The 23,927-nt window shown below is 33.3% G+C and overlaps 2 protein-coding genes across 2 annotated transcripts; both read left to right on the top strand.

The window, feature by feature from the left end:
• The first annotated feature begins 534 nt into the window (after window positions 1–534).
• On the top strand, window positions 535–2,712 carry LOC124532037 (mitochondrial import receptor subunit TOM40 homolog). Its single transcript, XM_047106666.1, has 3 exons — window positions 535–1,323; window positions 1,519–1,713; window positions 2,405–2,712. The coding sequence occupies exons 1-3, from the start codon at window positions 595–597 to the stop codon at window positions 2,627–2,629; spliced, it is 1,149 nt and encodes a 382-aa protein (XP_046962622.1). The 5' UTR covers window positions 535–594; the 3' UTR covers window positions 2,630–2,712.
• Window positions 2,713–3,459: 747 nt separating this feature from the next.
• Window positions 3,460–18,005, top strand: LOC124532027 (short stature homeobox protein 2-like). The gene is made up of 5 exons (XM_047106655.1): window positions 3,460–3,685; window positions 8,370–8,560; window positions 13,738–13,795; window positions 17,272–17,459; window positions 17,796–18,005. Exons 1-5 carry the CDS (start codon window positions 3,460–3,462, stop codon window positions 18,003–18,005), a joined length of 873 nt encoding a protein of 290 aa, XP_046962611.1.
• The last annotated feature ends 5,922 nt before the right edge of the window (window positions 18,006–23,927 follow it).

The raw sequence follows: 23,927 nt of genomic DNA, 5'->3' as shown, positions 1-23,927 counted from the left end.
GGAGAAGGTTTGGAACATATTCCACCACGGAAGACCTCTAAGGAAGAGGAAGCCTTTAAAGAAGCCCAGCAGTGGGAATTTACAGGCTGTTGTTGTTGTTGTTGAACATAGAATACGGCTTCAAGCATCTTGTAAGTAATGATTTGATAATTTAAATTTCGGTTTGTTCTTTTTTTAATTACAATCCGAAAATCAGTTATAGATATTACTATTTTTTTTAAATTAATATATACAACGCAAACTACAAATTGGAAGCTGCACGTCGTTAGTGTTACCACTAATTTATAAATTACAGCTGTTTAAGCTTTTTTTGAACTATTGAAATAACAAAATTTGTAATTCGATACATTAGCTTGCTCCTAAAAATTTTATATATTTAGTGATCACCATCGTTTTCCCAAAATAAGTTAGGTTATTAACTATCAATCTTTTGGTGTATTTACCAGTGGGTCGTGTCTGTAAATTTTTACACATTGTAGCCTTATTTTAATCAAAATTCTCTTTATAAAAAATATTATCAGAAAGTGTCACTATTGTCAAATTATAACATTATAGTTTTATTTTTGTTATACGCATTATTAATTTATAAAAACAATGAGGAACAATGAAAATAGCACACAATTTTTTATACCATCGATTTCTGATTTGATAAAATTAATAAAAATAGATTCAATTTATGCAAAATCGAATCCGTGCTCAGGGAAAAATAGCCCTAGAAAAGAAACTATGCAACCGTGTCCGGATTCTGCAGACAAAGCGGGTGGCGATGCACCATCTCAAAAATGCACATGTCGCGTTCCGGAATCTACTAAATCTGCAAGTGACCGCGGAATAACTGGTGCTGGCGTTACGGGGTCACGAACCAGTTGCGTTTCTGAGAGAGTCAAAGAACACGCTCTTCCGGAAGGAGCATCGAATCCCGGATTACTACGATACATACACAACGCTGCCCGATACAGAATACCGCAATGCTTCGAAGGTGCATGTGTATCGCTCAAGCAAAGTGCTAAGAATAATTGGGTTTTGGGACATTCCATGTCTTTTAGTTCGGTATCACCAGGAGGTTACAAGATTTTGTTGTCATATGTAGATAAAAATAAGGTAGTAGGACTGCCCTACTTCGTGATGGAGGCGGCGCCGGGCGGCCAGATGAGTTGTGAACTTCGCGTAGGGCCAACACAAGGAACTAGAGCCACAGTAGTTGCACAATTGGCTGAAGCAGAGATATACAGCTTTGAAAGTATATTTGATGCTTATTTTAATAACTTTACTGCATCCATTATTACTGTGAATAGAGAATTCATCGCCCTGCATTATTTACAAGTAAGTGTTATTAATAATATAAGTTTCGGAAACAGTGAATGTTAAATATATTTTATTATAAAATATACATAACTAGCAATATTTTTTATTTAATTGTCATTATATTTCGACTTTGAAAATTATTATGAATGAGTTGTAAAATATTTTAGTCTAGATAGCCTAAAAAATTTGATTCGTATATTGCATATTTCATAGGCCGTAACAAGTAAGATATCTCTCGGTGCGGAAGTGGTGGCTAGAGGCCAAGCCGTGGAACTGAGCTCGGCGTCCGCCGCGGCGCGCTGGGTCAGCGAGGACCACTCCGTCAGCGCAACGCTAGGAAACAGAGGCTTAGATTTGTGCTATGCAAAGGCAATTAAACCTTTCCTCACAGTCGCAGCTATGTTGGAGGTAGTAAGATTGATTATATTTCTCTAATAATAAATATAATTGAAATAATTATAAATATTGATTGACATTAGCTCTCTGTGAAAAAATATTACACGTGTAAATATAATTTACTTATTTATACAAGGTATCTATAAGCAAAGCTATTTCGAAATTCGATCGGGAAGAACCCGTAAATTTTAGTTGTTACCCTTTTCGTTTGCTTATCTTATTAAGTATAATTTTGGTCCGAGTTTTTTTTGGATAGGGTTTAACAGAAAGTGGCGCTTATCAATTCGAACCTGCGACACGTTTTCCAGGATATGATTTATGTTTGTATTGTTATAAATAGAGCCGAGATGGCCCAGTGGTTAGAACTCGTGCATCTTAACCGATGATTTCGGGTTCAAACCCAGGCAAGCACCACTATATATAAGTGCTTAATTTGTGTTTATAATTCATCTCGTGCTCGGCGGTGAAGGAAAACATCGTGAGGAAACCTGCATGTGTCTAGTTTCATTGAAATTCTAACACATGTGCATTCCACCAACCCGCATTGGAACAGCGTGGAATATGTTCCAAGCCCTCTCCTTAATGAGAGAGGAGGCCATTAGCCCAGCAGTGGGAAATTTACAGGCTGTGACTTTGTTATAAATAATTAGGTACTTGTTTATGTTGGAATAAATTGATAATGATTAAGTTACTTGTTGGTTAGGTAGGTTTTGCGATACGTCGAGCGGTAGCGACATTGGCCTACGAGTGGCACACTGATCAATGGACAGTCCGGAGCTCGGTGGATTCCGACGGACTCGTTGGCGCCACGCTGCAGAGAGCGCTGGGCGGCAAGAACGCTCAGCTCGCTTGCGCCGTGTCGGCACTTCTCAACCATCCCAATGACAAATTTCGACTCGGCTTTGGCGTCACTGCGACTATTATTTAACCTTTATAATTAATTGATTTTTATTATTATTTATTGACAAATATTTCAATATGTATAACACTGAATGTTAATAATTTCGTATTATATAATACGATTTCATATTTTATAGATATTTATAATTTGTTTAATTAACTTATTGTACTGTAGATTTTAGAACAAGTAGTTTACATAAATAAATATTTTTTTTTACAATAAAGTTTTTCTATTAAAATACCCATTTTATTATTTATTTATTTTATATATTTTATTCACCAGAATTAGATAAATAGACCTAAAATATTAGTAAGTTGAAAGTTAAAAAAAAGAAAGTCCATTACATATGATTTAAGACTGATAATAATAAAAAAATCCTAGTAATCTAATAACGTTTCAGCATTCACATCTTTGCACAAGATACGTCTTATTTTATAAAATTGCCTAAACGAATGAAACACGTGTATAAAACTGTGAATGTGTAATCTTTCAAATTCACAAAACGTTTTACACCTAAGATTTACACCAACACAACACAAAAGGACCGAATAAAAAATTCATTTTCAATATAACGATAATGTAGGCGTGTATTATTCGCCGTCGCCGTCGGCAACTTCAGCTACGCTTTCGCTTCCGCCGCCAGGGCGGGCGCGTGCGCGGAACTTGGGCGGAGTCTGATTCCGCCCTAACTATCCATCCATTGTAAAGTCAACCATATTTCCAAGTCACAGAATTACTTTTATGATGATTCGGTTCTTTATGTGATGGTGTAGGCGTTCGAACCGCCTTCGCTGCAGTGTGTTCCGTAGAGCGTGGCGAGCGATGGCCGCGCGTGCGGTCGCGTGTTCGAGGCAGTAATGGTGATGGAGCGGCTGGCGGACTTCGTCAGCAAGTCGCTGGAAGGTGGCGAAGCGCCTGCACCACCTCCGGAGCCTGGAGATTCCGATGATATCGACGAGGAGGTAGATATCACAGCGTTAGAAGAAAAGGCACCACCGGCGAAGAGACCTAGAAACTGGCTCGTTTCTCCTGTGCCTCTGCAGAATTACAAGAGGGAAGACGACGATGAAGATCATAAACACGGTAAGATAAAAAAAAAGTGCAAAAATGTATAATTTTATTTCATATTAAGATGCCAAACTATTTGAATCTTCTTTAGCGGTACAACTTTATTAGTATTTGTACACCAGTCAATTCCAGCCATTGCTATTGGAAACTTCTTATTTTGTTTGTTTATGATAATGCAAGAAGCATTATTATAGAAGTATGAAAGCGAACGCGCTTTTTGCATTTATTATTTCTAAATTAGATCTTGGAAACTTTTTCCAACTGTTTGTTTATTTTCCATTAACGCTCTCAGAAAACACATCTAAGTAGCTTCTGTCTTTTTAGGGTTTGCTATCAAAATGTTCGTTTTCCTCAAATATTACAAATAGAAACATTTAAACATGTAATTTATGTTTAAAATTATTTCGTGTGATCATATGAATACGAGGCCTAATGATTTTCAACAAGATACAAGATCGGCGAAGACAAATAGGATATTTTTTAATAAAACGAATAAGTGTTACTAAATTAAAATTATCTTGTATATTATATGACTGTAGACTGGCTAAAATTGTATATAAAGTTAAAAACATTTATAAATTCTTAACATTTAATGATTTTCTGTTCTTAATATTGTAAAATTAAACTTTAACAGCTTGTTTTGCTGAAATAACCAGACAAAGTGTGTGTGAATTTGTAGGAGGATTTGCGATAGGTACATTTAGCCAATGAAAAATGTTAAAAGCTTTTATACTTTTTGTTTCCAATAAGCTTTTATACTAAATCTAAACAATATCATATTCGTAATCTTAATTCAATTTAGATATTAACATTACACTAGCAATTTAGAAATAAGCGTTACAACCTACTTTATATCTTAAAATTTTAACTTAATTTTTTTACCTTCTATATTTAAATTTCGAATTTAAACAGTAAATACAGTAAATTTTCTAATCGATTTGTAGTCACAATAATCTTATGATTTTTAAATAATATATGTACGGTTATTTTTCATTCTAGATATTATTTTTCTGACATTGTATTACATATTTGCTAACGAGCAATAAAATTTGACTAAATCTTAAATCACTAATTTAACTCTATGATTTTACATTATCTTAAAGACTAGTGTTGACCCACTATTAAGAATATTATATCATCATCATTTGTAATGACTTCACCCTTATAGCCCGTCTATTCGAAATATATGAAAATAGTGGAATGTTTTATTGAAATTTCCAATTTTATCGGACATCGTCGTCGTATTAACGACAAAACAAGAACCTACAAAAGGTTTTATATATATTATATATACTTAATAAGAATAGGAATATAATAATTTACTAAATTTTATAAATAAAATTAATCGAATTCATCTCATAATCACCACCTAATTCATCATCAATGGACCTATACCTTTTATCTAGGAAGAGTTCCAGGAAGATTCCGAAGGCAGAATAATCGACTCCTATTTTTTTTTAGTAGATTGCCCTCGCTTTGCGTTAAGTGAAAATTCTTACGTTTAAAAAATATAGTTGGATATAATTGATCCTATTTAAAAATTAATATATAGGAGCCACACTAACAACAAATTTCTGATATTCGGTTTGCTAGATTTTCTTCTGAGTTTGTACTGTTTATGATTCATATTAGCGAGGTGATACTTTTTTTGTGTTTTTTACATCTGGAAAGCTACATTCGTCAAGTACGCCGGGACTTAAAAATGATTTTGTAAATTTGTACTAAAAAAAATTGTAAAAAGGAGCGAGTATTACAGTGTTTATAGCGATAGTGTCACGCAGCATACCTTCGGGTTGCAGTCGAATGGGCCGGAACGCACGGGGATAAACCACTTTCTCACTAAAAGTCGGCTTAAATCGTAGCTAAGCTGCCACGTTTCATCCAGTATGTACGAGTTCTGGAGATCCCAATCCCCATCGCGCAATAAACTTGATGGTTGTGCAGAATTCGGTTAAATAACACTAGCAGGACCTTCAACGACTGCGTCGGAGAATCTCCTTCTGGGTATCCATGCTCAAGATGTACACCACCTGAATAAGGATGCCCAATTTTGAGCTCCGTAACAATTTTTTCCTACCCAATGTACAAATTGGAACATTCCTTTCTCCACGACCTGGATGTGTGTGTATGATAGAGAAGATGTCGGCTGAGTACGTGCAACTAGCTACAGACTTCGTGTTGCAAAAGATCCCATCCACAGATATTGTAATACTTGGCGACTTTAATGCCCACCATGCCGACTGGCTTCTGTTGACTTCACTTTAGCATATGATTGGACTTGTCTTTGTCCCTTATTTTTGACTTCTCTCTTAAGGCTTTATGGTTTTATGTTTTTGATTATTTACGGACTTTATAGACTAACATATAGTTTAATTAATAACTTTACAATGTACAACTGTATAATACAAGCTTATTACGGATAGGTACAATACCTTTATGATAAAGAAAACGAAACTGAAGTATCGGTACGTTTAATTCATCTTCATCATTTCAATTCAATCAGCAATTTTAATTCATTTATATTGCGTAAATTTTTAGAAATACGATGCCTATAAGAGTTAATATAAGAAGATAAAAAAATACCAATGTCGCTTGATTCCAACTACAACAGTCAAATCAACTTGTAGTAGGTACTTTATTTAATTATACTAAACCTACAAACGAATAAAAATACTAGCTACTTTTATTTTACAGTCGACATGCGATTTGAAAAAAAAAATTTACTTACCTTTGTATTTTTTTAATGTTTTAGGTTCCATTAATTTCAGCCATTACTTAAATATTGTTATCCTATGATGAATGTTTCAAAAAAATATTAACGTCTTTATGCCCATAGTAAAATCTTTTCACGATATGACAAACGTATTATATTATTTCGTTTGTTAATAATATGTATAAACTTTTCCATTTTTTTCTTTCTTTTATAAAATAAGTAATTGTTTGAGTACATGAACAATGACCACCAAACTTGGAGGCTAAGATGATATGTCCCTTGTTTGTAGTTACACTGGCTCATACACCCCTTCAAACCGGAACACAAGGAATACTTATAGTATTGCTGTTTGGCGGTAGAATAGCTGATGAGTGGATCGTACCGGCCGGGTGGCCTTCAACAAAGCCATACCACAACATATATTCATATTACCTAAAATAATGCTAAGTTTTGCAAATTAAAAAACTATACACGTTACTGAAAACACCGTTTACCATTTAAGCTTTTATTTTACAGTAAATAAAACCTATATATTTTTTCATTTTGTAATTTTATATGGTATAAGAGCAATGTTTATCTTGATAGAATTACATACATATGTTATACACACAAATACATACCTATGTTAAGATATTCATGTATTCTTGTAAATGCAATATAAATCGAACAATTACAATTATTTATTAATGTAAAAAAAAATTATCTAACATTACAGTAACCCAATTTGTTAGTTAAGTTGACTACCAACGTAATAATAATAACATTATTGTAATAATACCTCAGTTTATATTTAATTTAACAATATAGGTACATCCATTTAATTTTATAAAAACCAATGACTAATTAAAAAATAATAAAATTAAATTTATCCGTTGATTTCCTTCGCCTTGGGGCGGTCATCAGTTCTTTATGATTGCTGAAAAGAATAAATGCATATTGCTAACCATAAGAGTTCGGTAATAGGAATTGAACCAAGAAGCCAAATTTTAACTCCGTGGGATAAGTGAAAATGTTTCTAATTCAGTGTTCAGGATTTGACCTAAACAAATTAACAAACTCGCAAATTAAACAAAAGCTTTTAAAAATTAGAATAATTACCCATGTTACAGTTACAAAGTGTCGTAGCTATTATCGGGGAATCGAATCACTTAATATCTAAAAGGGCTGTCTGTGCATTGCTTGGCAATTAATCACCGTTCGCAAATCTTAGATGCTCAAGGAGTTAAAATGCCCCTGGGACGAAAGGGGAGAGGGTGTGGCCCGCAGCACCGCCCACGTTTGGATAATCCCTCCATTTACATAATTGCCGTATAAAAAGGAGAGCTTCCCAATTTGCTAAATTGATTCAAACGACATCTTAAACGTATCGCCTGCTCGTTCGTCACTATTCCAAACTCACTTCTCCCCGAATCGATTAGCACATTGATTCTCTTAGAGACAGTCTATTCAATTAATAAATATCGTTTGGTGTTCAGCTACGCTTATTGTTAATGGATTTTATTTCGATAAACTTATTTATTTACTTATTTAAATAAATATATTACTTGTTTCTTTCCTTACCGGATCTTCAAATATTGTTTAGTATTTTCACGATATTTTTCTAAAACTATACTCTTTTGTTATTTATCAGATTATTAATTTTTAACACAGTTGTATGTTTATAACGTTTATGGCTCATTTTATTCATAATATTATATAGCATAATAAATCTATAATTATTTTAGTCGTATTTTTAGATGTATTTTTTCTCTATTTATCTTTGCATATTTGATAAAAAAATAATAAATCACATTAAAACTGAAAAGACGATTTAAACTCGTTGGTTTAGAATTCAATTTTAAGATTCGAACCATATTTACTAACGAAGGAATTTAATAAAAATGGATTCCTAAATAAATAAAACAATCAATCAAAATCGCATACACTAATGTTGACGTGTTTAACGGTAGAATAATTTCATCAATTAATATATTTGTTTTTATTTAGATTTTACTGACAAGTCAAACGGTGGAAACAACAATGGTACTGGTGGTGGGAAACAACGGCGATCGCGAACGAACTTCACGCTAGAGCAGCTCGGTGAATTGGAAAGACTATTCGATGAGACTCACTATCCTGACGCGTTCATGAGAGAGGAGCTTAGCCAGCGCCTCGGTCTCAGTGAAGCAAGAGTCCAGGTAACGACAGACAGAAAATATAACCTTGTATTTTCAATAAGGGACTGACATCATGTTATTTCCCTGACGCTTAATTTTTACGACTGAACTGAAATTCATACATACATAACATTGTAATTTATGTACTATTAGGTTCTATACAAACTGAATAGAGATCACTATCATCTCTAAAACAATTCGAACAGCCCTAAAAATGATCACGTGTGATATCAATTAGACGGAAGCGATCCCCTGCAATCGGTACGTAACACTGCGACCCTCATTACTAATGCACGTAATTACCACCCAACAAGTGCCGTTCTATTGGCCATATATCGCTATTAGCTCTCAATTGGTGCTAAGTAGAATGTATCTGAAGGGGACGTAAATTTACGGCAAAATATAGGAAATACATGTGTATAGAAACATTGAGACTCAAAGATTGTTTCAAACTGTAATCTTTATGTGTATTATAGTTTATTGAATTAGATAATAAGAGCAAGGGAAATAGGTTAGTTTTCTGTTCCCGTATAACAGTACATTGACGATCTCGACGAGAAGTCCTCGTTTTCAAAACTTCAATATATTTAAGCAAAGGTTACTTACTATCATGCACACATGCGCCTTGGCTTGTACTTCATACACATATCTTCTTACTCAAATAAACAAAAATAAAATAAAATTATGATCACGTACCTACCCATACATCCCATTATATCTTATTAAAAAAGATGTAAATTTACAATTAATACTAACAGAAATATATGAACAATTTAAAAATACCAAGTCGTATTCAGGATTCATTTCATTAATTTCATTTTATTTAAAGATTAGATTGTATCAAGCGAGCACGGGTTTATCGGCAATATATTGCGATTAGTGACCGATCAGTGTTAAGTGGTATCGTCCGGCGTTGGGGGAAAAGGAAATAAATAGATAAAAGCCACCTCTGACCCCAGCTCTTCGTCTTAACTAGTGTCAAGTAAAGGTATTTCGGTATAAAAGCCCAAACACTTCATTTTATGTTTAAGTAGTTGCAGAAAAGAGCATTATTTTTGTATCACCGAATTATTGAAATGTTTAACTAAATTTCCAAACAATATATTTTATAATTAATGATGAATTCATATCAATTCCACCCGGTCAAGATTTATACAGTAACTATTATTAAATCATAATAATTTATATTGAAGGACTATACATATATGCTGTTACTCTTCCTACCTTTGATTCACCCTTGTGATTGCTTAAAAAAAATTTATCATAAGTTCTAAAATGATGATTTCATTGCTCTAATGTAATATGATATATAATATGAAGTCGTAGGCTACAGATAATAGGAATTTAGCAGAGATCTTCTCTTCGTAATGTAGAGTTGTACTAAAATATTTACCTAAATTTTGATTTCAAGTAAGCCATTCATTTATTTAAATTTAAGCAAATTATTGTAATCTTAGTGAAACATAATCGTAAAAAATAAATAAATCTTTATTTATGCCAATAAATAAATAAATATTGACAGACTGCCTGTGCTTTCAAAGTACCTAATTGTCCATTTAAAGTTAATATCTGATGTAGGATATCTGTAAGCTAAACCAAAATAATCATTTTTGTCCGGCTGTAAAAGCTCCAAGACGAAACTGATAAATCTAAGATAAGTAAATCTTTATCCCTACATTCCAAAGTAACTTGTAATCTTTGTCGTGTCGAAATTGGTTCATTCTATAAAAAGTATAACAACTTAAAGTTCAAGTAGACTACTAGTTTTAGAATAAACCTTTTTCTCTAAAAAATATTCCATCGTAAGACATATCCCTTAATATTCCTAGAGACATTTTGCGTAGATATTATTAGCGACTGCTTCACTACGTTATTTATTTAAACTGTCGCATCTATAGTCGACGACCGATTGCTGGCTGGGGGCGTATTCATTAGCTTTGATTAAGTTAGACAATTCCGACTAAATAGCAAGCAAACATGTAAATATACCTTCATTTTATGCTAAACCCGCCTATCGGTACATACGCAACGTAATCGAATTAAGCGTATGGCCTGTGACCCGGAAAATGAATGCACATGTGACTTAAATACAAAATGAGATTCTCCTCTAAAAATCAATAAACGGAAAGGTAAATCAGACGATATACCTATTACTAATATAAACTATTTAAATTAATAAAGACAATAAAATAATTTGTTGATTTAATTTCAATGTAATATTATAAAGGGCTGCGATAATTTTTTATTAAATTTATGACTTTAATATTCCTCGTATTAATAATGGAATAATTCATTTAGTTGTATTTTGGTTTTCTTGATTTGATACATTGCAACACCAAAAAGTATTTTGTGTACTACGGAATAGCAGGAAAAAAAAAGACTATTTAGTTACTAATGACTTACATTCTCGCTTGTGTTCTACATGAGCTTGTGTTTTCTATTGCAAAAAAATACATCAAATAACGTTTTTAAGCTATTTTCACATCGTCGTAATCCGTTATCAGCTCATGTAACCCAGTCGGCGTATATTTAAGAGATATTCGGACTCTTTTGTAATTCACGAAATGTGAAATACCTTATAAAGTATCGATATCGGTACTTTAGTTTTTGTGTATTGTTTTATTAAAGTCACATTAAGTTTTTGAATCATCATTATTCCGAGGAACAGCATCTGGAACAATAATTGTCTTTGATTTTTATAAGTTCGTTTTATTAATAAGAATAATGTTGCCATTTTTAACCGACTTCAAAAAAAGGAGGAGGTTCTCACTTCGCCTTTTTTTATTATTTTTTTTTATTTTTTTGTATGTTACCGAATTACTCGAAGATGGCTGGGCCGATTTTGACAATTCTTTTTTTGTTTGAAAGGGCATGTTTTACAGGTGGTCCCCATGTCAGGAGATCAGGATCTGATGATAGGATCCTGGAGAAATCGAGGGAACTCCTCAAATTTTATAGGCACACCTATAGTGATTTTGGTTTTATTCAAAGTGCCTTGGTCATATGCTCACGAAAAGTGACATTTGATGAAGTAGAACTGATGATGAAGACCACAACTGGTAATCAGAACCTATTAGTTAGTAACTATTTTACGGGTTTAGTTCTATTTCTTTAAGGTCGTCAAGCAATTGATGTTAGTAAACAAGCCTATGATGAAGTCTAGCTGATGGTCGACTACCAGGAGAACTCCTCAATGATTAACGGCATTGCATCGGGAAAATGGTATTGTCTAATTGGCGATGAGCAGTTAACATTAGGCTATTGTAACTTAGGTAACGCTTAATTTGAGTTGTAGTCCACATCGTATTGAAACGGCGTTGAGTTATGTTTAGAGTCGAAAGCCAAATTATGGGATTCTTGATGAACAACTATTAAGTACATATAAGAATAAGAATGTTATTGTTATTATAAATAACAAAACAATACTGAAAAGCAGTAAATATTTTTTTATAAATAAAAAAAAACCGCCTTCAAAAATGAACTGAAAAGAAAAAAATAATCAGTTACATCCATATCCAATTTACGATTTTTTAATCACCTTTTGAAGTCGGTGCCAACAAAGTAAATAAATTCCTATATTGAAATCATTTAATTTGTATCGATAGTAAGGTTTGTCTAATGGTGTCATCTATACAATAAATAGATTTAGTTTTTGTATGTATGTATTATGTATTATGTATCTATATTAGCAATGTTGGCACCGACTTTGAGAGGTGATTAAAAAATCGTAAATTGGATATGGATGTAACTGATTATTTTTTTCTTTTTAGTTCATTTTTGAAGGCGGTTTTTTTTTATTTATAAAAAATTATATTTATTGCACTCATGAAGTAAAATTATTTATAATTGGACTAGAAAAATAATAATGCTTAGAATTATTTTTTATTATGTAAATATTACTCAGATTATTAATGTATAAAATAAATCTTAAAACAACTTGATACACAAAAAACATATTAACTATTATTATAACAACTAATATTATTATTTTATATGTTGCATTAACATACAAGTTAAACTATGGCGTGCATTTGTAGAGTTACACTCGAGCTTACAAGATATCTTAGTGTTCGTGAAATAAGTTATATAACGAACAGAAAAGAAAAAAGTTATTATGATAATAATTTGACGACGAGGTGCGTGTCTTCGTGAATGAACATATCTGATAATATAACAGGATCCCGGAAAACTTTCCAAAATATTGAATTGTAAAATATAAAAGAATCGTTAAAGAGCGTTTGTGTGCTAAAGGATATTAAAACACTAATGACTTTGTAGTTAATTGCACACCTTGGGAATTAGGTGATTGCCTCCGCCTGTTTCAAAAAACATAATTACGTCTATTATTATTGTACATTAAAGATGGAATTAAAACTTAAAATATATATATCCTGCTGAGTTTCTTTCGTCGGTTCTTCTCAGGTTCGAGGTGTTAAATTCCGAACCTCTGGTAGATTTTCGACTTATATATTGACTTATATTTTGACTTTGATCGATAATTTATAATTTGAAATAACCTTGAATTTAATTTACATGTTCACAATACTCTATGGTAGGCAGTAGATTCGCATCCCTCTGTCATGCAATCAGGCCGGTACGTGCCCTCGCTAATGCGGTTAACCGTGTTCGACTGTTTACTTATGTGCTCGCCGTGCTCACCCATGTCGAGACAGTCAGGCTGCTGTCGGCTCGCACAAATCACTTAGTAGCATTGTTTGTTAAACGTTATACTAATACGAAATATGTACTTATAAACTTAAACTTTAGTTACTTAGATATAAGTAGTACCTTGTTTGTAAATATTTTTTACGTAGGTATATTGATTAACTAGTATTACACGCTTTTCATGTTGTATATCCTACAAAGATAGAAGAAAAGAACTATTATAAATACATATATTACTAACGATATTGCAAAATTAGAAGATACTCTTACTTAAAGTAAAACGTCCATGTAAAACGTAGACACCGGGAAATAAAGTAAACGAACCGGGCACATTTACAACAAAATTTATATCTCAAACGAAAGTGTGGAATAACCAACAACTAGTAGTTAGTAGGTAGGTTATGTACCTACTAGATAAATAAAAACTACTACTATAAAACTGCTAGATAAATAAAAAATACTAGGTACACAGACAGTATTAACTCGTTAGGCAATAATAAATTTGTGTTTACAACATTGTTGTTTATTCACAGGTGTGGTTCCAAAATCGTCGTGCAAAATGTCGGAAACACGAAAGCCAGATGCATAAAGGTATGCAATAGTGCTATATTCATTTGTAATACAATTGATAAACGCGCATTACAAGAATACATATCGTCAATGGAAATTAAGTAAATCGAAAGCGACAAAATTCTATTTTTCAGAAATGACTTTTAAACGTTCTACTCTGAATCTCATTTTCCAAAAGTACCATTCTGACATATAAGCGTTTCTTAATTTCCACTGATGATTTAATCTTTATTATATTAAAGCAAAATTGCTCACTTGTCACCCGTTTCCCGCAATGACGTTAACGCTTACGGTAATGAAAATTTTAATGAAAACAAATGCTCGAATCATGTATTATGCTAAATAAATTCGCCGCTTAATGTAGTCGAAAAGTAGAAATTGCAAATGATACTGGCGAACTACATCCCCCGAGTTGGCATCGCTTTGCACAATAACATCCACTCGAGTGGAAATTTAATACTTAGTGTTGCATGCTTAATGTTAACGTATTCTGAAAAGTTTTTGTGTCGCATGTTATACTCGTACTTTTTATGTTTAATTTCGACGTGTTAAAAACATAGGTGATATTATATGTAAACGATTTTAAATTGTTTGCTATCAATATTAATGCGATCAAGAGTTATAATGACAAGCGTATTGATTGCGTTTGATTTTTCATTGTATTTTTCTGTACTATTTTATTAAAATATACTTTAAATATACAAGATCATTATGTTTGATTGTATAAAATTAAAAACAGCATCTGCGTTTATCAATGCTTAATACCTATAGTACTTTCAACTCAGCTTCATAGACCAGAGCAATGGTTATCACATTATGTATTCTCCATCATACCGTCTAACTTGATTACTAGCTCCCGCTGGCACCGCTCCGGTCCGACTCTAACAGTTTTTTAATTCGACCATAACTCACACGAATGAATAATTAAAACGGGCCGGGTGGGAATCGCAGGAATCCGTAAAAAACCTGCAAGCGATACACATAAACCGATAAATTTGGAGAATGGTATGACGCACTTAGAGATTGGAAGATCTTACTCTACGTCTAGTATCGTTTTAAAGAATAAAATTATTTCAAATTATATCGGCTAAAGTAATACTTCAAATTATTATTAATAAATAAAAACAAACTATGATAAACTTATAATATAGCATCTACGATTGTCATATTACGTATTGTTCACGAAATTACACAAATGGAAAAAAAAACATGTAAAGCTACAAATTAGACAAAACGTTAACCCTAAACATTGGCCTATTGACCCATATTATTAAGTAAATGTCATAGGCATAATGGCTTATATCACAGTTATCAATACAAATTGTACCAGTTTTGCGGGGAATCATGTCTCCGCTCCTCTTGTTAACTAACAAGAGGTGACAGGATGCCGGGAATCGGAATACTCTAAGATTACACTTAAGCGTGATTGCGAAAACGTTGAAGAACCGCTAAACAGAGCGTAAAGCGGAAAAAAGCCGCTCTCTGAAATCGAATAAAATGATTCCCCGTGGGAGCCATTCGGACGCAATCCCGCCGTCCCCTGCTAAATGTCTTATTAACTTATGTACCCCTTCCCCTCCCCGCGCCGCCTAACATGAGAACAATCATGTAAAGTGAAATGAAACGGTTATTTGTTACGTTTGCCCCTTTATATCGTTTAGATTACAAATGTTATTATTGATTATATTCATGCTCGTGGGCTCACAATTTATCACTTTATTTGTTTTCATTTATTGTTTCAAACTCATTTTATATTTATATCTGAATATTGATTCAGATTGATAGATTATTGATTCAAAGATATCCGAAAAAACTACTTTATGCGAATTCGATTTGTTTTTAGAATGGCTAAGAATACACGAGACTAGTAACAAATGTACCTACCTAATGTTAAAGTAAGTCCAAATTAGAATTATTTATAATTTAAATACAAAATACATAATTTGCTTCCCTTATTTTTAATTTCGTTTAAAGTTATTAAACAAAGGAAAAGTAATATATTTAGTTACGTACATAACAAATCATAAAGCGACCGTAGTGAATCTTTATAAAATTAAGAATTCATTTTTAACGAAGGTATGAATCTCGGCCGAGCTGTTCCCGCTATAAAAACAATAACAGGCGCCGTAAAATTCAAAAAAAGAAAAAATACATCGACGCCTAATTGTTCCCCTGTTCATGAAATTGTAAAGTTATTTGCACACTGTGAGGGTGGCGATGTTTTATTACGCAGAAACCGCTGTAAAGATGTTCCGAACGCTTTAAAATAAGCGAGAGCGCTAAGACCCCGCACCAGCTTACCTTATAATTCGATTAAATTAAACAACTCAGAGTTAATCAAATAAATGCACGGCGGTCGCAGGGGTGAAGGGCGAGCGGCAGTGTGGGGGTGCTGGACGCGCACCCGCTCGTATTTATGTCGGCACTTCTCGAAAGTAATTCGGTGTCAAATATGGAAATAACTCATACAAGCAGAGGGCATCCATTTTGATAATGTCGACGGGCGACCGGAGCCTCTCTGATTTACACATAGTGTCGATCCTACCCGCTGCGTACGTACAATTTGTAGCAACGTATAAACTTTATTTTGCATGATTATTAACATAGACGTAGACATTGCAAAGGGTTTATTTTAAAATATAATTTTTAATATTCAAATAAGACTGTTTTCTATAGGCTTTGTATTAATACATATTAATATAGCATGTTTAGTTCGACTCTACTGTGTGTCTTCGTAATAACGTTGTATTTTACAATTATGACTAAATATAATATAAATTGTAGTAATACAATTTACTTACGTTGAACTGTTTTTGAGTGTATTGATATTATTAAAGCCAACTTATCAATAATTGAGGTGAATCTGAATTTAATTTAATGAATCTTCTGGAAAAGCCTCGCCGAACACCTTAAGTCGCGTAGATCCTTGTTAATTTATTAATTGCGCACTTCGCCCGGAGCGGGCTATAAACAACGAATCTCACTTAATTTACGAGCAAATTATGCCTTACTTAAATATCAATTTAATTAAGTGGAGTTCGGGAACGGATCTCGTCGGATTTGCGAAGCGGTGGCTGCTCGTTTGTCTCTGCCAATCGAGTCGGATCAATGCAGTCGCCAAAGCGAATTGATTTGTTTATAATCGTTTAAACTTGCTACGAAATCAATTTTATAAAATTAACTATTTATATGATTCGACATTTGAATTTCTGTAAGGATTTTTTAATAAATACTCTTTCTCGTTTAATTCTTGATTCTCAAGGAAATGCTTGTCTTGTGACTAATGCTCATGAAATAGTTCATCAATGTTCTTTAAACGACAACATAAATTCAATAACAGTTGATTACATTTTGTGTCTTGAATTGTTTGACCAACAAATATTTTCCCCCGTTTGCTCTGAATAAGATAAGAATAACAGCAAAATCTTATTGGTTTATGAAGATCCGTTGCCAATTATTATGTGAAAATGCATCGAAAGTTCCCATGATTGCGTCAGGTTTGCTTGTGAGCGGTGGAGGTACGCCGCTGGAACCGTGTCGCGTGGCGCCCTACGTATCGGTGCCGCGGCTGGCAAGCACGGCACCACGCGCTCCTCCACCACCGCCCCTACCACTCGCGCCCCATCCGCCGGCCACCGCATTTGCTCCCTTTGATTCTGCTCTACTATCTGCTGCAGCGCATCAGGTGAGTTCGTAACGAAAACTTTTTCTATAATTGAATCCAATGTAAAAATAAGAGTAATATTGTAAAGTAAATTAAAGTAACAGCCTGTAAATTTCCCACTGCTGAGATAAGGCCTCCTCTTCCATTAAGGAGTGGGTTTGGAACATATTCCACCACGCTGTTCCAATGCGGGTTGGTGGAATGCACACGTTGCCACGTGTGCATTCCACCAATTTTCCAATTCCAGAATTTCGATGAAATTAGACACATGCAGGTTTCCTCACGATGTTTTCCTTCACCGCCGAGCACGAGATGAATTATAAACGCAAAGAGTAATATTGCTTATATTTGAAATAGTATGCAAGTGCAGCGGCGGCGGCTGCAGCTGCCCTGTGCCCCCCGTACGCGGGGCTGGCGGCGTTGGCGGCGCGCTGCCGCTCGTCCTCCATAGCAGACCTGCGGCTGAAGGCACGGCGGCACGCGGCGGCGCTGGCGGCCGCGAGCGTCCCCACCCCGCCGGCCTCCGCCTCAGCGCCCTCACCTGTCTCTGCGCCCGCCGACACATAGCCCAATATACGGCTAAGCATACAGACATTTCATTAATTTATCAAACTTATTACTTCGTAACGATTAAATAATGTCGTTCAAATATACTGAAAATACGTTTCTGCGATTTAAAATGTACTTTTGTGAATTTTAAGACGGTTTAAAGTAAATAATTCGACCAATGAGTAAAATTAATACGAAAATGTATTTGTAAATGAATTAACTGTGATAGTTGAATGAGTATTCGGAGAGAAAGATGATGATCTCATTATAATTTTTAATATTGTCTTTATTATATTGTATTATTATGTACCTACTGGTAAATATTTTAACTTCATAACGTACAGAATGTCTTACTATTATTACTAGTTTAAGAAATGTAAATATTGAAAACGTTAAATATCGTGTTTAGACACTTATTCTATAATACTTCAATAAAAGATCGATACTTTATTCATAGAAATGTACTAATAATAATATTAATTATATACTTAGTGAGAAAGTTTTGTTTTCTTATTCTTCATGCTTACCGACACCAAAAAGTAGGTACATATACTTAATATCATGAGATATTAATACCGTAATGATTTTTAAGAATCTAACTTAGGATGAAATAAATTACTTCGCTTTCGTTCAATTGAATTACGCAGAAATGGCGTTACTATGATTAAATGATATTTCGTTTTCACTAGGGCTGCCACTGGATTTTAACAAATAAAGCTTCAATAATTATATTTTATCCTTACATCGTTATAAAATGCCTTTCTTTATAATAAATTAGGCCAAGTCTAAATGTTTTGTTTATATAAGTAAAATAATTTGTTTTATTACATCGACAACCCTACTACATTGAATTCCCTAAGGCTGCGTTCGCAGGATTGTTTCTAGATTTGTAGCAGTGATTGATGTTGTTCGTGCAGATTACGACGAGATACGATCTCCTATTGGATACCTGTTAAAGTCACGGTATTAATGATAAAGTTACGTGAGTTTATATTATTGTAAGAATCGATTTTATTTGAATCAAACTTAGCTTCACCTAACCTTATTTCGATTTAGCTTGATGGCGTGCTGAGAAAAAGTAAAATGTTAGTTTTCTTCATTTATTACACGTTTTATGATTTAATATATAATACGTAGCGAAAAGGCAGTTATTAATATTAATTATAAAACTACTTCAATTTCTCAATAAAATTTTATATTTTCGTGCATTTTAAAACTAATTTAAAAACTATAGCAGCCGTGTTACATTTTTCTTACCCCGAGTTTATTTACGACGTCCTGATTTTCGAGCGCTTTGTTCAGGCCCACGGCGACAGGGAACTTGTTTGCGCAAGCTGTTAAAAAAGCCCGCCCTCGCATCAGGAGCGCCCAATTAGGGCGGCGACGTTGCTGATTGGGCGTAATCGGGTTAGCATCGGAGACAAACATGACTGCTTGCCGCATGTCGAATGCTTCGTGCTGCATTCACACGTTGCCTCGGCGAAATTTACTTCTCTGCCTATTACTGACTTGAAATGTAGCAAATATCTACTTTATACCCTTTAGTTTCATATGAATACATGACACGACATCTTAAGATGTTGCTTGATATACATGTGGATCTATGATAAAACTTAAGTAAACTTTTATTTATAATTGAGATAGAATATCTGACCTAAAATATCTACCTTCTGCCTCTGGATCCCATTTATATTATTTTAAAGCAAAAGATATATAAAACAATTGTTAATAGTATTTTATTGTAGAATACAAGAACTAAGAGTGTTGTAGAATGTAAAGGGATTACTAACTGGAAATTTTAAGTAAAATAGGTGTGTTCGGAGAAGGTCCGCACTTAGTGTTATTAAATAAAAACAAGCAATTAATGATATTTTGTAATAGAAGAAAATTGTGAATTAACCATTTCATTAAGGGGACTTAAATATAAAATCTAGGCTTTTCTACGCTTATAGGTATTGTCATATACCAGCACGAGTGTGAAATACCCGAATGTGATATGCGGCCTAATAATAATAAAATATATATCTACCGATCATTTTACCGAATCATTCAACCGATCGAGGCACGCATATAAATATGTTGATTCCGTATCCAGTGCAATCCACCATTTGAAAAGTTTCTTAAATCATCTTTATAAACGCTTTGGGCTTCAACCTCATCTCATAATCTCACCCCTCTGCTTAGTTATTCGCCCTTGCTTCACTCCACAGAAATTGGACAGTCATTTTTGCGGTTGTATACAAACAACTCAGCATTTCGACCTTTCTGTAAAATTGATAGGATGATCGAGTTGCTCTGCCTAAGATTTAGAAGAGCCAAAGGTATCTTTTATTTTTTTTTAAATGTATAGGCTAGCGCTTGACTGTATCACACCTGATGGAAAGTGAGATACAGTCTAAGATGGAGCGCGCTTGCCTAGAAGGTGCCTATTCACTCGGGACTTGAAGGTACCCATATTGTAGGTGGTGGGGTAAACTGAGGTCGGGAGGGTATTCCAGACCTTGGCGGTGCGTATCAGAAACGAGGAAGCAATAAGTTCATTTCTTCAAAAGCTGTAATACACTGATCTGATTATACGCACATAACGCACAGCCTAACAGAATATTTTTTTCACAAGAATACCTTATCGAAGGTAGATGAGCACTAAGAAAAGATTTTTCAAAAGTCAACTCCTGCGAGGGTTGATTGGAAAATGAAAGTTTGTATCCATTTTCGTAATGTTGTATGCTAGAAATGGAAATCTGTATTTAGGATTATGTTAATGAGTTAAGTTAAAGAGAGCTACTGAACATTTTTTTGATGATTCATCACCTACGAGGATGGAAATTGAAGTTGAAATTTGGCGGAATTTAGCAATACGGGAGTGGAGAAAATTGCTTCATTGTTTATGAAAATTCATCTAAAAGTTGGTTAAATAGCGAATGAAAGTTAAATAATGTTTCCAATGGGTTACCTTCGGGTTTTACAGCTAAAATCCAAAATTGTGTATCAGTAAGGGAAATACGGACAAAATGACATACATATCATATATGTACATATACATAGATAGGTGACTTTGTCATTTTGTGTTAGGTAATAAGGTGTTAACCTTATTTAAAAACAAGCTAGTTTTAGATACATCTCCGAGACTTTATCACGTAGGGGGAACCATATTTAATATCTTGTAAGATTTTGAGCGCCATTGTCACAGTTGCAACGCAGTAACCAGTTTAAACGTGTTACGCGCCTTTAAAAGTTTATTTTACAGATTGGTTTTCGCCTATTTTCTAGTAAGTTTTTTGTTGTTATTTTTAATTATTTCTATTAAAATCGATGAACTATTTTCAGTACTCTGTGATTTCGATTATCTTTATTGCAATCGTAATTTATTTCATAGGAGTATGATGTTTTAATTGTTTTTGTGTACGTTTGGACAAAATGACATACCATGTCATATTGTCAACAACTTCGTTTTCATTCCGTAATTGAGCATGAGTTTGGAAAACATATAAAGTTTTTAGAAACACGACTTTTTGGTTGGACGCGGACATCACTCCAAGAGATTGCCTTTGAACTTGAGCTGATATCCCAAAGAAGACCACAAACGATTTATTTGTAAACTGTGTTCTTAAGAATTAGTATGTCATTTTGTCCTTACTATATGGATAGCATGGTTTTTGTGATTATTTTTTTTTTAATATACATTTTATTATAGTTCCTACTTAATAAACTACAAATAAACTTGATAAACTAAAAATAAAAAATATACTTAATTAAAACATTGCTTTACTGATAGACATTAAAATAAAGATCCCCAAAAAGTATTGAGACTAATTATAATACTATTAAATAAATAAATGTGAGTAAAAAACAAAACACCATGTCATTTTGTCCGTACTTCCCCTACGTCGTTACGTCATCAGCAACAAGATGATACGTCGCAATAGAGAACGGTATCATTTGCAATAGGGAATATTTCTAATGAGAACCGTTAAATTTGAAACCTAAATTAGTGCGCAACCCCTTATTAAAATTTTAGATATATTAATGTTTTACTGTAATGTATTTATTTATTATGTTTATATCGGCTATGTTCACCACTATTTCTTTCTATATCTGTTTGCAAAGTTGTCAGGAAGCTATAAAACCGCCTCTTGTGCATCTCTCTTAAACTTGAATAAGCGATGTGTTTACTGGTGCACAATAAAGAGTAATTTGATTTAATCCCTGTTTGAAAAGCTCTAATAAGAACTATCTACTTAGTCATCACTAAAAGAACTATTCTTCACAATAAATATTCACTTCCGTTTAAATCTCACAAGAAGTTACAACTCCTGCCAGTTACAAAACACTTCTTGAAAAAGAAATTACTATGTAATCTTACCTAACAGAAATGAATAACATTTCTGAAAAAAGAAAAGCCGAATCTTTCTAACATACCTACAATAACAATTAACACTAATATGAATAACTTATAAAGCATAATAATTACAGACAAAGACCAATTTAACGACAAATTAGTACAATAGTATATCTAAAGTAGCGAAACAACAAAACTTCGCGCCAAAAAATAAACTAGTGTTGCGTATCGATATTGATTAGCCACTGTCGAGAGAGAATCAATAGTCTTTCGATATTATCGTCACGGGTCAATACTATCGATAGGTAGTATCGACGTTTTTCGACGTTTTTTTACTATTTGAATCATACTATCTACTATTTGACTTTTGATTATATATTTCGTCGTTGAGAAGCTATTAATATCAAACGAATAACGAAACTAAGAAAATAAATTTTAATAAATTCAAGCTAAATAAAGACAAAAGTATCACAAATTTTGCAACAAGAAATGTATAATCTATACTTCAATCAGCACAAGAAAACGTGAACCTACATTATTAAAACTATTGCTGTATTCAATATTTTTCATACCCTCAAGTTTAATAATTGTGTGTCTTCTCGTAGTAAATAATGGTTATGTTGTATTTGTCAATAATTTACCATTCCGCAGGTCCTTGGAATTTCAAGATTCTGTTCTTCTTCTTCTACCTTCTTGTTGGGAGGTTCGCTTTGTTAAGTAACGCGTTACTGCGCGAGCCTTTCTAGATTCCCTTATTCTTACGCATTAGAGGCAGGCTCCTCCTCTCTCACTATTTCGATCTTTTAAATTGTCGCTTCTATCGGGCACCCCGAGAATATCACGTATTTTTTAAAAATTACGCTACAAGATATTGATTACATAAGGCGGTACTTAAGAGTTAGTATATAATTAATGTCGCTAACCCGAATTTTGCCTTTGAGGTGGAGATTATTTTAAAAGTTGGTTGTTTTACCAATTGGACGTTGAAAAGTATATACATTTTGTAATTTTTAAAAAGACTACGTAAAAATTGTGTCGCTAAAAAGAGATCATTTTGTTTTCACAAATGTAAGTAACTACATTTACTGGAACAAACTCGAAGTACAATTCGTTTTTAAAAACGGGTGTGACATCTTATTCTCAATAATTTAATAAAGATTATGTTTTTCACTTTGAGAAAAAAAAGTATTATGTCTTAGTAAGTATTGTATAAGTATCTTACTCAACATACTTTGAATATCCAACAAGGCCAATCTTCCAACTTACGTCTCAAGTGCACAAAACGTCATATTATTAAATCAAATTCAAATTTAAAACATATATTTTTTTAGTTTAATATAATATGTTTAAATTTAGATAGTTTGTAGATTTTTTATGCAAATAAGTAAATTTAGGTGAGAAAGAGTTGTGATATATTAAATAATTAAATCGATATGATAAATAAAATAACGTGCTATTTTTTTTTATTTTTATTTGTTAATATATTGTGTAGAAGATTTCGCACTAATAAAATATTCCATTCGCTACACTGAAGAACAACAGATCAAGCTGAATGATGTGAACATTTGCTTTCAACGTTTACATGTCAAACGTCAGAAAAA

This window comes from Vanessa cardui, chromosome 1 (genome assembly GCF_905220365.1).
Source record: "Vanessa cardui chromosome 1, ilVanCard2.1, whole genome shotgun sequence".
Taxonomy (NCBI): domain Eukaryota; kingdom Metazoa; phylum Arthropoda; class Insecta; order Lepidoptera; family Nymphalidae; genus Vanessa; species Vanessa cardui.
The sequence above is the reverse complement of the archived record's forward strand: the minus strand, read 5'-3'. Positions and strand labels throughout refer to the sequence as shown.